General features: G+C 37.2%; 1 protein-coding gene across 6 annotated transcripts in view; it reads left to right on the top strand.

The window, feature by feature from the left end:
* The window catches only part of LOC125679486 (solute carrier family 4 member 11-like), a 141576-nt gene that overhangs the window by 76966 nt on the left and 49172 nt on the right, over positions 1–15438 (top strand). For all 6 annotated transcript variants that reach the window (XR_008800003.1, XM_048918748.2, XM_048918745.2 and 3 more), the window contains exons 13-14: positions 1422–1495; positions 5468–5690. Coding sequence is in view for 5 of the 6 variants with exons in the window: in XM_048918748.2 (XP_048774705.1) it covers positions 1422–1495; positions 5468–5690 (297 nt within the window). In the remaining variant the exon portion in view is untranslated. The remainder of the gene's footprint in view (positions 1–1421; positions 1496–5467; positions 5691–15438) is intronic.

Genomic DNA, 15438 nt, shown 5'->3' on the forward strand with positions numbered 1-15438 from the left:
ACTTCTCCACCTATGTGGCTTATCCAATAGGCTTTAGAACTTCTTGAATGCTTCATTGCCATTTTTAGCTCACCTGAGCTAAAAGTTCAAGTGAGATATTCTGATCATCCGTATTCCGGTGTCCGTCCGTACGTCTGTAAACTTTTAACATTTTTGACTTCTTCTGAAAAACCACTGGGCCAATTTCAACCAAAGTTGGCACAAAACATCCTTAGGTAAAGGGAATTCCAAATTGTTAAAATAAAGGGCCAGGCCACCTTCCAAGGGGAGATAATCAAGAAAAGGTAAAAATAGAATAGGGTCATTAAAAAATCTTCTTCTCAAGAACCACTGGGCCAGAAAAGATGAAATTTATAGATAATCTTTATTAGGTAGTACAGATTCTAAATTTTTAAAATTATGGCCCCCGGGGGTCGGATGGGGCCACAATAGGAGATCAAAGTTTTACATACAAATATATAGGAAAAATCTTTAAAAATCTTCTTCTCAAGAACCACTGAGCCAGAAAAGCTGAGATTTATATGAAAGTTTCCTGATATAGTGCAGATTCTAAATTGTTAAAATCATGCCCCCCGGGGATCGGATGGGGCCACAATAGGGGATCAAAGTTTTACATACAAATATATAGGAAAAATCTTCTTCCCAAGAACCACTGAGCCAGAAAAGCTGAGATTTATATGAAAGCTTCCTGATATAGTGCAGATTCTAAATTGTTAAAATCATTGCCCCCGGGGATCGGATGGGGCCACAATAGGGGATCAAAGTTTTACATACAAATATATAGGGAAAATCTTTAAAAATCTTCTTCTCAAGAACCATTGGGCCAAAGAAGTTCACTTTTACATGAAAGCTGACATAGTGTACTAGATTCAAGTTTGCAAAAACCATGGCCTCCAGGAGTAGGTTTGGGGCCATAATAGGGACCACTGTTTTACATGGAAATATATATGGAAAGTCTTCTGATATGGACCAAGGTGACTCAGGTGAGCGATGTGGCCCTTTGGCCTCTTGTTAATTGTGTATATTGTCGGGACAGGAGAATCCAATTGTTATCCTTATAGTTATAGTTTATCTGAAGGGTGGGGGGTGTAAAATAGTTTGTGAACACTTCTCCTATATGGCTTATCGGAGTTCATAATGTCTATGTTCCTGCCCATGCTTTCTTCTCCATACCATGCAGTACATTAAGAGAAGGAGGTTTCATTCGGTGCACTTTCAATTTGGGGAGCTGGGCAGATATTTGTTTTTCATAAAAACAATCTGTAGTGAATGTTTAAACATTTGCATACTGAAGACAAGACATTATTCAGCTGTATGGCATATTGATAGAATAGAATAAATAGTAGCTATAATCAGTTGGTGTATTTCAAATAGACATGCAAAATTAATGAAACATGAGCTTTTACTTTGTTTCATTTCAGATCATCTGAGGAGATCTTTGCTTTGTTTATATCCATTGCATTCTGTGTTGATGCCTTCAAAGATGCTGCCAGTAGTAAGTATATCTAAAAATTCTTAAATTTTTTTTTTTAAATATTTCTCTCATCAATCCTTGAATTTGAGTTTAAATTTTGAATAAATGGAGTGTTGACATGTCTTTAAATCACAACTGCATTACCTGATATTAAAGAGATAATTCATTATTGCATTCCTGCATTATCAGGAAGACACTTCAAAGATATTCTGTAAGCTAGGAAAATAGCAATGTGGTTTTATGACTTTATGATTTTTTTCATCTGTTATCGCAATTCACCTTTGAATTAGAACGCTTTACCCGATATAGTATTGCGTTGTGTGACGACACAATTGAATGAGACGATTGAACAATTTGAATGACATGTTTGATGTAATACAACAAGAGTTTTCATTGGCCGATTACAGCCCGCCCACTTTCTAGAGAGGATTCAGTGTAGCTGGAGAACTGTATATAGCTCTCTGAAAAGATCCACCTCTTATAGAAACCTTCGATTTACAGGTCACAAAAAGCTGCGGACGGTTGAGGCCTGATATCGGTGTATTCTTATGTTGCTGTCTCATAAACTCAATATAAAAAAATCTTAACATATTTTCCTACTATATACTTGTGTCCAAACATACCTTCAAATATTCATTAAAGCCACACACGACCCGAAAACTCACAGCTTCAAATGATTTCGTTTGTTGACGTAGCCATGTTAGGTAGCCGGTCAATTCGAACTCTTGCTATTGGTATCTATTCATAAAATTGGTTGTAAGTTATGTATTCGCTCTTCATTTATTATCAACACGAATAATTAATAGAAATTAAAACATTTTGTACCAGTTTTTTGGAAAGGTAAAATAAGCTCTTGATTATCGAAAATGCTACATAAGCCATGCATTAGATCGGAGACCGGCCGGTGCAGCCGCCCATGACTAATGAAAGCCACATATTGCCGTGAGTTTTGCTATTTGAATAATTATCATTGAATAGGACTGGGGTGGTATATTATTTAAACTATTTAGCTAAAATATTTGTGGGGTAATAGTACACATCTAGATGCTATTGTGCGAGTATGGAAATGAACCGGGATTCGAATTGACTGGCTACCTAACATCGCTAAGTTTATGAACAAAATCATCAAAAGCTGTGATCGAGTTTTTGGGTCGTATGGGGCTTTAATAAATATTTGGAGGTATGTTTGGACACAAGTATAGTATGAAAATATGTTGGGACTTTTTTTTATATTAAATTTATGAGACAACAACACAAGAATACAACTTTTTCTCTTTCTTCTTTTGAAGTTTTTTTCCATCTAGCATCTGGCCATCATGTTTTCAAATGCTGACTACTCCCGTATAAGGGAATTTGGTCGGACTTATACATATGGACCAATAAGAGTTTCTGTTGCATTTCGCAATTGTATTACAAACAGATTCGATAAGAGTATTCTCCGATAGCTCAATCACACGGCCTGCACTGTAAATTTTTTATCAAACATAAAGACTTCAATGTACATGTAACATTGAAATTAAAAACCCCAAAACTTATATTACTCTGCAAGGCGACACCAATAAAATTTCTTGTTCTTCGGACAAATGACCCCAAAATATTGGGGCGAGCGAGCGATTTCCTATGTAATGTACATTGTACAATATTATGATTTATTTTCAACATAATTTTCAGGCGGTATGGAAAAAGAACAAAGCGAGCGATTATATTTATGCCCCCCTTCAAAGAAAAGGGGCATATTGGTTTGCAACTGTCGGTCAGTTGGTAGACCACATGTTGTCCGCTCAATATCTTGAGAACCATTCACTTGATGATAATGATATTTCATATGTGGGTTGGTTATGAGTAGAAGAGGACCCCTATTGTTTTTCAGGTCAAAAGGTCAAGGGTCAATCTACTCTGGACATAGGAATATAATGTCCGCTCAATATCTTGAGAACCCTTTGATTGAAAGACATCAAACTTGATACACCAGTACATCTTCAGAAGAAGATGGCCCTATTGATTTTTGAGGTCACATGGTCAAAGGTCAAGGGTCAAACTGGACATAGGAGTATACTGTCCGTTCAATATTTTTGAGGACCCTTTGCTTGACAGACATCAAACTTGGTACACTGGTACGTCTTCAGGAGCCCTATTGATCAGAAAAGCTCACTTGAGCCTTTGAGCCAAAGTGAAGGGCTTTCAAGTTTGTTCAAATAAAGAACAATGCCCCTTTCAAAGGGGAGATAAAGGGTGAGCTAAAAAGGGACATTAACTGTGAAAGTGATGGTAATCTTTTTTTCTCAAAATTTCTCAATGAGGAGAGATAACGGGTGAGCTAAAAAGGGACATTAACTGTGAAAGTGATGGTAATCTTTTTTACTTAAAATTTCTCAATGGCATAGGAATATATATTAATGTCTAATAAAAACATTTATTTTGTACAAAAACAATGAGAAACCATAATAAGACTATGTTAGATAACCGCTTTTGGCCTTGCAAGACATTGATTATTTGATCACCAAAATTACATAATTCATGTGCCGGCTTTGGGGATAAAAAGTGTTTAAGATAATCAAATCGTGCTGTTATTACTGAAATATATGATATTGAGCAATTTTCATTGAATTGAATTTTTGGTGACAAAATGACCTTTTGAATACACATTGATAATTTAGTAAAATATACAGGCGGTGTTTTTGTAAGACATCTTGTTTATATTATTGTCCGTCTGTCTGTAAACTTTTTACATTTTCGCCTTCTTCTCCAGAACCACCGGGCCAATTTCAACCGAACTTGACCAAAAGCACCCTTGGGTGAAGGGCTTTCAAGTTTGTTCAAATGAAGGAAAGGGAAATTGAATTTCCCTTTCAAAGGGGAGATAATCACAAAAATGCAAAAATAGCGTAGGGTCATTTCTTCTCAAGAACCACTAGGTCAGAATAGCTGAAATTTACATGAAAGTTTCTTGACATAGTGCAGATTCAAGTTTGTTAAGATCATGGTCCCCGGGGATTGGATGGGGCCACAATAGGGGATCAAAGTTTTACATACAAATATATAGGAAAAATCTTTAAAAATCTTCTTCTCAAGAACCATTGGGCTAAAGAAGTTGACATTTACATGAAAACTTTCTGACATAATGTAGATTCAAGTTTGCCAAAATCATGGCCTCCAGGGGTAGGTTGGGGCCATAATAGGGACTAAGGTTTTACATGCAAATATATATGGAAAGTCTTCAGATATGGGCCAAGGTGACTCAGGTGAGCGATGTGGCCTAAGTGCCTCTTGTTTCTCTGTTCTTGCAAATATTTATTTTATGTTTGGTACATTGCTTTGCCATAACAAGTTACAGATCAAGTTCGAATTCATCTCGGTCCGTTGATTTTTCACATAGTTATGGCCCTTGGACTTAGAAAAATAGCATGAATTATCAATTTTCCAAACTTTTTTTTTGTTTTGCTTGCAGATATTCATTTGATATTTGGTACATTGCTTTTCCATAAAAAGTTACAGATCAAGTTCGAATTTTGTCTCGGTCCATTGATTTTTCATTAAGTTATGACCCTTGGACGTAGAAAAATTGCATGAATTGTTAGTTTACATCCAAGTTTCATATCTCTATACATAAGAGTACTACACTCATTAAAACTTCTAGCATAGTAATACAACAATATAGCTAAATTATTCATGATCACCTACATGTCACAGTTTATTGACTTGATTAAAGACCTAAACCTAATTATAAATTTGTCTTTTTCCTGGTCTAGTCTCTACTCGAATAGTAGTTGATTTCCAACCATTCCTATCCTGGTTCCCCAATTTTCCCTTTTACCATAACCTACATAATGAACTTTGAATATTGTTGTGGTACAGTATTTTTTGCAACCGTTAGGGGACTATGTATTGCCATGCAATATATACTATCAGAATGCTTGTTTCTTTTAGATATTCAGAATTTCATAAATCAAATGAAATTGAATATTCAATATGGCCTTTAAACTTTCTTTACAGACTTTGGAGTCCATTACTACATTCCAGGCTGTACCCAGACAGCTGCTAACATTTCTACAGTGAACCACTCTGTCATATCAGCAGCTTCAAATCTGACTGTCAGCATGACCAGGAACACTACAGCTCCTCCTGGTGGATGTGAGCGAGATCTCAGTCTGCTGTACCTGCTGTTGTTACTGGGAACATTATGGTTGGGTGTCACCCTGTATAACTTTACGATGACGTAAGAGTTTTACATCTTGCTTATCTGATATACCAGTAAACATTTCAACTGATTTGCAAAGCTCTTAAAATTACAGTTATGCAGTCTTCGACGTTAACCGGTGGCCCGATGGCCGAGGCCAATAAAATCGGGATTGGGCTTCTAAAAATATTTAACCCAGGAGTCCGGCGGGCCTTTAAATGTTTTATTGTATGTTTTGTATATATTACAAATAAAGCGTGAGATTGACTCAGACTTTTTCAGGATTTGCATCGAAAAACGATCAACCATGCTGCCTTTTCTGAAGTATAGGGAGGCAAGGGCACTGGAACTTAATGTAAATATATAGTATGTGCATGTATAAAAAATACACACACTATATATTTACATTAACTTCCAGTGTCCGTGTAGGGAGGGGGCTTGTCCGTGAAATTCCAGACCTCACAAGCATATTTCGCAATCACAACCATCAGATCCAAAATTAAAAAAAACGGTCGTACAAGGAGAAAAGAGAAACAAAAATTCACGCCCCATTGGACCGAGGGTGGGCCTTTACTAAGATTTAATTCTGGAGAAAATAAAACGTGGTGTTTACAAAACAAAGTAGAACATGAGCAGCTGATGTATGTTCGAGATTAATATGTTGAAAAATAAAATAAGATAATTCTTTTGATGTCAATTGTTCTCTAACTATGATATTCTTGATATGTATTTTCTTACAGTAGAACATATGTGTATCTATAGTGTAGAATCAGCATGCAACACCTTGCAAATGACAAGTAATCATATTAGAAAAAAACCCATTTTGGGCCATTAAAATATAGTTCGGGCTTGCAAAATTATTGTACTGGGAGGCCCAAAGGGCCTGTGCCTCAAAGTTTTTCATGAAGACTGGTTATGAATAATGACTTGTTAAACAAGGTGGACATGATTCTTTAAAAACATGTATAAAATAAGAAATGTTTGTAAAACAGATACCATACCCCCCCCCCCCCCCCCCCCCCCCCCCCCCAGTGTAAAATAGAAAAGGTTATACACATGCATCATTTAATTGATAGCAGTGCCAAAACAATTGTAAGATATTGATTGGACAATATCCTCTTATGTCCAGAATAGATTGGCACTTTGTCATTGACCATGTGACCTAAAAATCAATAGGGGGGTCATCTACTCCATAGGATGTACCAGTGTACCAAGTCAATCAAGCAAATGATTCTTAAAATATAGGAGACAATACATTACTATGTCCAGTCTGACCCATGACCTTTGACCATGTGAATCCAAAATTAATAGGGGTCATCTGCAGACAGAATTTGTGCTCTGAATATTTACAAATGCTGAATTCAAATATGCATCACATTCAAGGGAGCGTCAAAGAATTGATGTAATGGGACTAGCTAAAATTAGCAGAGAAACGGCAACACACATAAACAATTAATTGTCATAAATTATTTCTATGTCTGTCTATACACTGTTGCATTAAAACCATATAAAATGCCAATAAAAGTATGCAACCAGGCTAACTGTTCATGGAACAAAATAACACATATAGCCTGTTGGATTAAAAACATACAATATACAAGTTCAAAGTATGCAACCAGCCTTGGATTTCATGAAGAAAAAAAAAAATCTTAAGTCTGAGTTTTCTTCTATTTGAGCAGTCAAAATTCAAGTAAAATCTCAGACTTAAGTCCAAGTTTTGACTTAAGTTTTTTTTTGAGAAATCCAGGCCTGACTGACCATCCATAGGGTAATGCTATATAAAAGCATATTATGCACTACCAAAACAAAACTAACCTTGGCCCTGCCATTGTTCAGCTGTTGTGATTTTGAGTAAACTCAGGTGACCTTTTGCAATTGGTTGTCGTCTGTCATGCATTAACAATTGAACATTTTTATGCCCCCCTTTGAAAAAGAAGGGGCATATTGTTTTGCAACTGTCGGTCGGTCGGTCTGTAGACCACATGTTGTCCGCTCAATATCTTGAGAACCATTCACTTGATGATAATGATATTTCATATGTGGGTTGGTTATGAGTGGAAGTAACCCCTATTGTTTTTCAGGTCAAAGGTCAAGGGTCAATCTACTCTGGACATAGGAATATAATGTCTGCTCCATATCTTGAGAACCCTTTGCTTGAAAGACATCAAACTTGGCACACTGGTACATCCTAAGGAGTAGATGACCCCTATTAATTTTGAGGTCATATGGTCAAAGGTCAAGGATCAAACTGGGCATAGGAATATACTGACCATTCAATGTCTAGAGAACCCTCTGCTTGACAGACATCAAACTTGGAACACCAGTACATCTTCAGAAGAAGATGACCCCTATAGATATTGAGGTCACATGAGCAAAGGTTAAGGGTCAAACTGGACATAGGAATATACTGTCCGTTCAATATCTTGAGAACCCTTTGCTTGACAGACATCAAACTTGGTACACTGGTACATCTTCAAGAGAAGATGATCCCTATTGATTTGAGGTCACATGTTTAAAGGTCAAGGGTCAACCTGGACATTGGAATATACTGTCTGCTCAATATCTTCAGAACCCTTTGCTTGACAGACATCAAACTTTAAATAGTACACTGGTGTATATTCAGGAGAAGATGACTCCTATTGATTTTGAGGTCACATGGTCAAAGGTCAAGGTCAAACTGGACATAGTAATATACTGTCCACTCAATATCTTGATAACCCTTTTACTTGACAGACATCAAACTTAGTACACTGGTACATCTTCAGGAGAGGATGACCGATATTGATTTTGAGGTCAAAAGTCAATAGTTGAACTGGACATAGTAATATATTGTCTCCTATATTTTAAGAATTATTTGCTTGATTGACACGTACCAAACTTGGTACATTGGTACAGCATAAGGAGTAGATGACCCCTATTGAATTTTAGGTCACATGGTCAATTCACTCTTGACATAGGAAGATATTGCCTGCTCATTATTTTGAATTGATGATAATACTATCAATTAAATGAGGTGTGTGTATAACCCTTTTCAATTTTGCACCATGGGGGGGCATATGTGTTTTACAAACATCTCTTGTTTAAATTAACTTCTTAATAACTACCATTCCAATTCTTTTTGAATTTGGTATGAAGCATCATTGGAACAAGGGGAACATAAATTGTAAATTTCAGGATCCCAGCACCCCTGTCCTAGGGGCGGGGCAAAAACTGCCCAAAATTGACAAATTTTCAAGAATCTTCTTCTCAAGAACCACACGTGTAAGAAAAACTAAATGCATAGTGGTGTAGAGCAGGAGGGCTTCTACCAAAACTGTAAATTTCTTGATCCCCAGGGTAGGGCCAAACTTGGTATTACATCTTCTGTAGTGCTATTGATACTAAATTAAAAGTAAATAGATATGTAGAAAGAACAGGTAGTCCTTTACCAAAATTGTGAATTGCTAAACCCAGGGGTAGGGGTTTTGGTATCGGGGTGTTGCCAAAATGATCACTTAGGTTGCCATGAAGCGGAACTCTTTTATATTCAAGACCACAAAAATCAATAATATTTTGACGTCACACCGTCTATTCCGGTTTTGATGACATTCTAAGATCATCAAACATATGTATGTGGTAGATTTTAAGAATACATTGTAAGTAGGTGGATGCCTTCTTGCCAAGCAGTTAATTACACTAATGCGAAGGGGAGATGTGAAAAAAGTTTTCCCCCCGAAATTCCTAACCCAACAAGGGTATTTGAAGAGAAAATACCATGTAAACTGTGGATTCGTAATGACAAGTTGAGGTTTGAGACATGTACATGTATGAAGAAACAAGTACCATCTGCCTGGTCTGCGACTTGACTGAACATCTTCTTTTCTTAAATTCCTCTTGCGAAAAAACGGACTCAAATCTATATGACTCCAAACTGTTCGTGACTTGTCATGTTTACAGTGCTGCTGATGAAATAAACTGTAACCGACTATGTGACATATTAAATTAAACTTCAATGGCTGCTCTCTTAGCGGTGGGTAATTTGAAATATAAGATAGATTAATAATATGGATTTAATTGTTAAGCAAGGATTTTTGTTGTTAAAGACTGTAATTTACGATATCAGTAAGTAATACTTCATTCATAATGGCAACAATGTGGTTAGGGTTGCCTTTCCCTTTAAATAACATCTTCTCTAGTGCTATTGATACTAAATTGAAAGTGAATATATATTTAGAAAGAACAAGTAGTCCTTTACCAAAATCGTAAATTTGATGAATCCAGGGGTAGGTGCTTTGGTATCAGGATGGGGCCAAAACGGTCAGTTATTAAATGTGTGAACAATAGACATTTTTAACTTCTTCTTGATAACTATCATTCCAATTCTTCTTCTTTTTTTAAAATTTGGTATGAAACATTTGGAACAAGGGGAACATGAATTGTAAATTTCAGGATTCCTGCTTCCTTGAGGCCTTAGGGGCGGGACAAAAACTGCCCAAAATTGACCAATTTTCAAAAATCTTCTTCTTAAGAACCGCACACATGTAAAAAAAAAAACAAAAAAAAACTAAATGCATGGTGATGTAGAGCAGGAAAGCCTCTACCTAAATTGTAAATTTCATGATCCTCGGGGTAGGGGTTCTGACTCCAGGGCTGGGCCAAACTTGTTGTGTAGTGTTTATGTGTAAAACACTTATAAATAACATATTTAGTGCTATTGATACTAAATTGAAACTGAATGGATAGAACAGGTAGTCCTTTACCAAATTGTAAATTTGATGATCCCCAGAGTAAGGGTTCTGACCCCAGGGTGGGGCCAAACATAATATATAGTATTTATGTGTAAGTTTGCTGATATGTTGTATAAAATCTAAATGCATACTTAAGAATTAAGCAGAAAAGGGTGTACAAAAAATGGTGAATTTCATAACCCAGGGTGATGACTTTAGGATGAGTCCAAATTAGTCATATCTTTTGATGTTTTAATATTAATACACCTATTATTTAAAGCCTTTCATCAGTGTATGCACTTTTGAGGGCAGTGAAGTTTTAAGAATACATCTTGTTTTATACTGTTGCTGAACATTAGAATTTAGCTTAGATATTCAGAACAGGAAATTTTTTCTAGATTTTATAGCCCATGGAAGTAGTGATACTTTTTCACTAGTATTCAGGTGACCGATAAGGCCTGTGGGCCTCTTGTTTGTGTACAGATTTATATTGATGAGTTACAGATTGAGTTTGAGTTTTGTTCCAGTTTGTTGATTTTTTATGGGGTTTTATTTATTTTATGGCTGTTAAAGGATTGTTGTTGAGTTCTTCATTGCACTTAAAATGTGTGTAACATACAATCTGAATACCACATTCAGTGCTATACTTCAATGGATTTCCTACTTTACTACAGGCGAGGGCATTCGTGTCATGCTGATACATCTAGTTTTTAGCTCACCTAAGGCCAGGAAAGTTCAAATTTACATGCCACTTTGCTGACATAGTGCAGATTCAAGTTTGTTAAAATCATGGCCCCCAGTGGTAGGATGGAGTCACAATAGGGATCAAAGTTTTATGTATAGAAATATAGATAAAATCTTTTTCTCAAGAGCCTCTAGGACAGGAAAGTTCAAATTTACATGGCAGCTCTCTGACAAAGTGCAAATTCAAGTTTGCTAAATTATGTTCCCCAAGCATAGGGAATAGCATCGAAAGCTTCCTGATATAAAGCATATTCAAGTTTGTAAAAATCATGGCCCCCGAGAGTAGGGTGGGGCCACAATAGGGGATCAAAGTTTTTCATGGGAATATATGGAGAAATCTTTAAAAATCTTCTTCTCAAAAACCACTTGGCCAGAAAAGTTTAAATTTACATGAAAGCTTCCTGATATAATGCATATTCAAGTTTGTAAAAATCTTGGCCCTCGAGAGTAGGGTGGGGCCACAATAGGGGATCAAAGTTTTACATACGAATAGATAGGGAAATTTTGTTAAAAATCTTCTTTCCAAAAGCCACAGGGCCAGAAAAGTGGAATTTACATGAAAGCTTCCAAACATAGAGTAGATCCAAATTTGTGCAATTCATCGTCCCCGAAGGTAGGGTGGGGCCACAATAGGGGATCAAAGTGTTATATGCTGAAATTTAGGAAAAGTCTTTAAAGAATATCTCTAGAACTATTTAAGCTAGGGCTTCATATTTTATAGATACATTCTTTATGAACAGACCTTTCATGTGATGCAATGACGTGCGATCTTGTGACCTTTACCTGGAAGCTTGACTTACTTTTAATAAAAATCTGACTTATTAAATATTTCCTCAACTATTTAAGATAGAGCTTTCATATTTTGTACGTATATAGATTTCCTATGGCATTTCATGTCATATCATGATCTATGACCTTGTGACCTTGGTATTATCTGGAACAGCAAGATCATGTGCATTTCTGTGTTATATGAATTTATTTTCAATGGTGTTGTGATCCTTTAGGTTGGGGCTACATTATGGCATCAACATTTTTCATGAGAATAAAGATTGATAAAAAGATCTTTTTAAGAACAATGACAGGGCCAAAGTGATTCAGGTGAGCGATGTGGCCCATGGGCCTCTTGTTCAGATATTATATCTAAATCAAGGTCTTATCCCCCACTTTCACTAAAGTGGGAGGCTTTAATTTCAAGTTATACCCGTGCAGTTTTTATATGCCCGTCTTTAGACGGGACGTATCATGGTACAGCGATGTCTGTACGTCCATCCGTCCGTCCGTTCGGGGTTTTCTCTTTATAATTTCGTTTCCCTTTCACATATCATGCTGAAACTTGCTGTGTAGCTTCTTTGTGGGTCACTCTAGATCATACTGCAATTTTGCATTTCGACCTTTTTTTCAGGAGTTTTGTCCCTTTATTTGGAAATAATTATTATATGGAGGGTACATAATTTGTCCGGCCTACTCCTCCCACAGTTTTCAAGTGAGAGCCTTCTTATTATACCCCCCGCAACAAGTTGTGGGGGGGGTATACTGGAATCGGGTTGTCCGTCTGTCCGTCCGTCCGTCTGTAGACGCAATGGTTTCCGGACTCTAAAGCATTATCCTTTCCACCTACCGTCACCATATCATACATATGGACTACCCATGGGATGAAGATGTTCCCTATCGATTTTGGGGTCAAAAGGTCAAAGGTCAAGCGCACTGGACATTGAAGTAGCAATATGGTTTCCGGGCTCTAAAGCGTTATCCTTTCCACCTACAGTCACCATATCATACATATGGACTACCCATGGGATGAAGATGTTCCCTATTGATTTTGGGGTCAAAAGGTCAAAGGTCAAGCGCACTGGACATCGAAGTAGCAATATGGTTTCCGGGCTCTAAAGCGTTATCCTTTCCACCTACAGTCACCATATCACACATATGGACTACCCATGGGATGAAGATGTTCCCTATCGATTTTGGGGTCAAAAGGTCAAAGGTCACGTGCACTGGACATCGAAGTAGCAATATGGTTCGGTTTGTCATGCCATTTGTTTTTTACACTCAGAAAAGAGGTAGTTTATACCTATCACCAACACCCTTTGGGAGATTGGGGTAAGCGGGGGGTATTCTTAGTGAGCATTGCTCACAGTACCTCTTGTTTTGTGGAGTGTTTGTATGCGTATTGAAGATGTGCATGTGGGATGGAGTTTGATTTCCTACAATTTTTGAGAAAATTACAGGTTGTTGAACTTAGTCTATTTGGAAATTAATATTCTATGCAGGGTACATAATTTGTCCGCCCTACTCTTCCCACAGTTTTCAAGTGAGGACCTTCTTATTATGCCCCCCTTTGAAAAAGAGGGGGCATATTGTTTTGCACCTGTCGGTCGGTCTGTCGGTCGGTCGGTCTGTAGACCATGTGTTGTCCGCTCAATATCTTGAGAACCATTCACTTGATGATAATGATATTTCATATGTGGGTTAGTTATGAGTAGAAGAGGATCCCTATTGTTTTTCAGGTCAAAAGGTCAAAGGTCAAGGGTCAATCTACTCTGGACATAGGAAAATAATGTCCGCTCAATATCTTGAGAACCCTTTGCTTGAAAGACATCAAACTTGGCACACTGGTACATCCTAAGGAGTAGATGACCCCTATTGATTTTGAGGTCATATGGTCAAAGGTCAAGGGTCAAACTGGGCATAGGAATATACTGACCATTCAATGTCTAGAGAACCCTTTGCTTGACAGACATCAAACTTGGTACGCCAGTACATCTTCAGAAGAAGATGACCCCCATTGATTTTGAGGTCACATGGTCAAAGGTCAAGGGTCAAACTGGACATAGGAATATACTGTCCGTTAAATATCTCGAGAACCCTTTGCTTGACAGACATCAAACTTCATACACTGGTACATCTTCAAGAGAAGATGACCCCTATTGATTTTGAGGTCACATGGTCAAAGGTCAAGGGTCAAACTTGACATGGGAATATACTGTCTGCTCAGTATCTTGAGAACCCTTTTCTTGACAGACATCAAACTTGGTACACTGATACGACTTCAGGAGAAGATGACCACTATTGATTCTGAGGTCACATGGTCAAAGGTCAAGGGTCACACCAGACAGGAATATACTGTCCGTTCAATATTTTAAGAACCCTTCGCTTGGCAGACATCAAACTTGGTCCACTGTACATCTTCAGGAGAAAATTATCCCTATTTATTTTGAGGTCACATGTTTAAAGGTCAAGGGTCAAACTGGACATAGGAATATACTGTCCGTTCAATATCTTGAGAACCCTTTGCTTGACAGACATCAAACGTGGTACACTGGTACGTCTTCAGGAGAAGACGACCCCTATTGATTTTCAGATCACATGGTCAAAGGTCAAGGGTCAAACTGGACATTGTAATATACTGTCTGCTCCATATCTTGAGAACCCTTTGCTTGACAGACATTAAACTTGGTACACTGGTACATCTTCAGGAGAAGATGACACCTATTGATTTTGAGGTCGCGTGGTCAAAGGTCAAGGGTTAAACTGTACATAGGAATATACTGTCCGCTCAATATCTTGAGAACCCTTTGCTTGACAGACATCAAACTTGGTACACTGGTACATCTTCAGGAGAAGATGACTACTAATTATTTTAAGGTCACATGGTCAAAAGTCAAGGGTCAAATTGGACATAGGAATATACTGTCCGTTCAATATCTTGAGAACCCTTTGCTTGACAGATATCAAACTTGGTACACTGGTACATCTTCAGGAGTTGATGACCCCTATTGATTTTTAGGTCACATGGTCAATCCACTCTTGACATAGAAAGATATTGTCTGCTCAATATTTTGAATTAATAATACTACTCTCAATCAAATGATGTGTGTGTGTATAACCCTTTTCAATTTTGCACCATGGGGGGCATATGTGTTTTACAAACATCTCTTGTTTTGTGGAGTGTTTGTATGGGTATTGAAGATGTGCATGTGGGATGGATTTTGATTTTCTACAATTTTTGAGAAAATTACAGGTTGTTGAACTTAGTCTATTTGAAAATTAATATTCTATGGAGGGTACATAATTTGTCTGCCCAACTCCTCCCACAGTTCTCAAGTGAGGACCTTCTTATTTTGTGGAGTGTTTGTATAGGTACTGAAGATGTGCATGTGAGATGGATTTTTATTTTCTACAATTTTTGAGAAAATTACAGGTTGAATTGATATTCTATGGAGGGTACATAATTTGTCCGCCCAACTTCTCCCAGTTTTCAAGTGAGGACCAACTTATTTTGTGGAGTGTTTTTATGGGTTTTGAAGATGTGCATCTGGGGAAGGATTTTGATTTTC

Source organism: Ostrea edulis, chromosome 2 (assembly GCF_947568905.1).
Source record: "Ostrea edulis chromosome 2, xbOstEdul1.1, whole genome shotgun sequence".
NCBI lineage: Eukaryota > Metazoa > Mollusca > Bivalvia > Ostreida > Ostreidae > Ostrea > Ostrea edulis.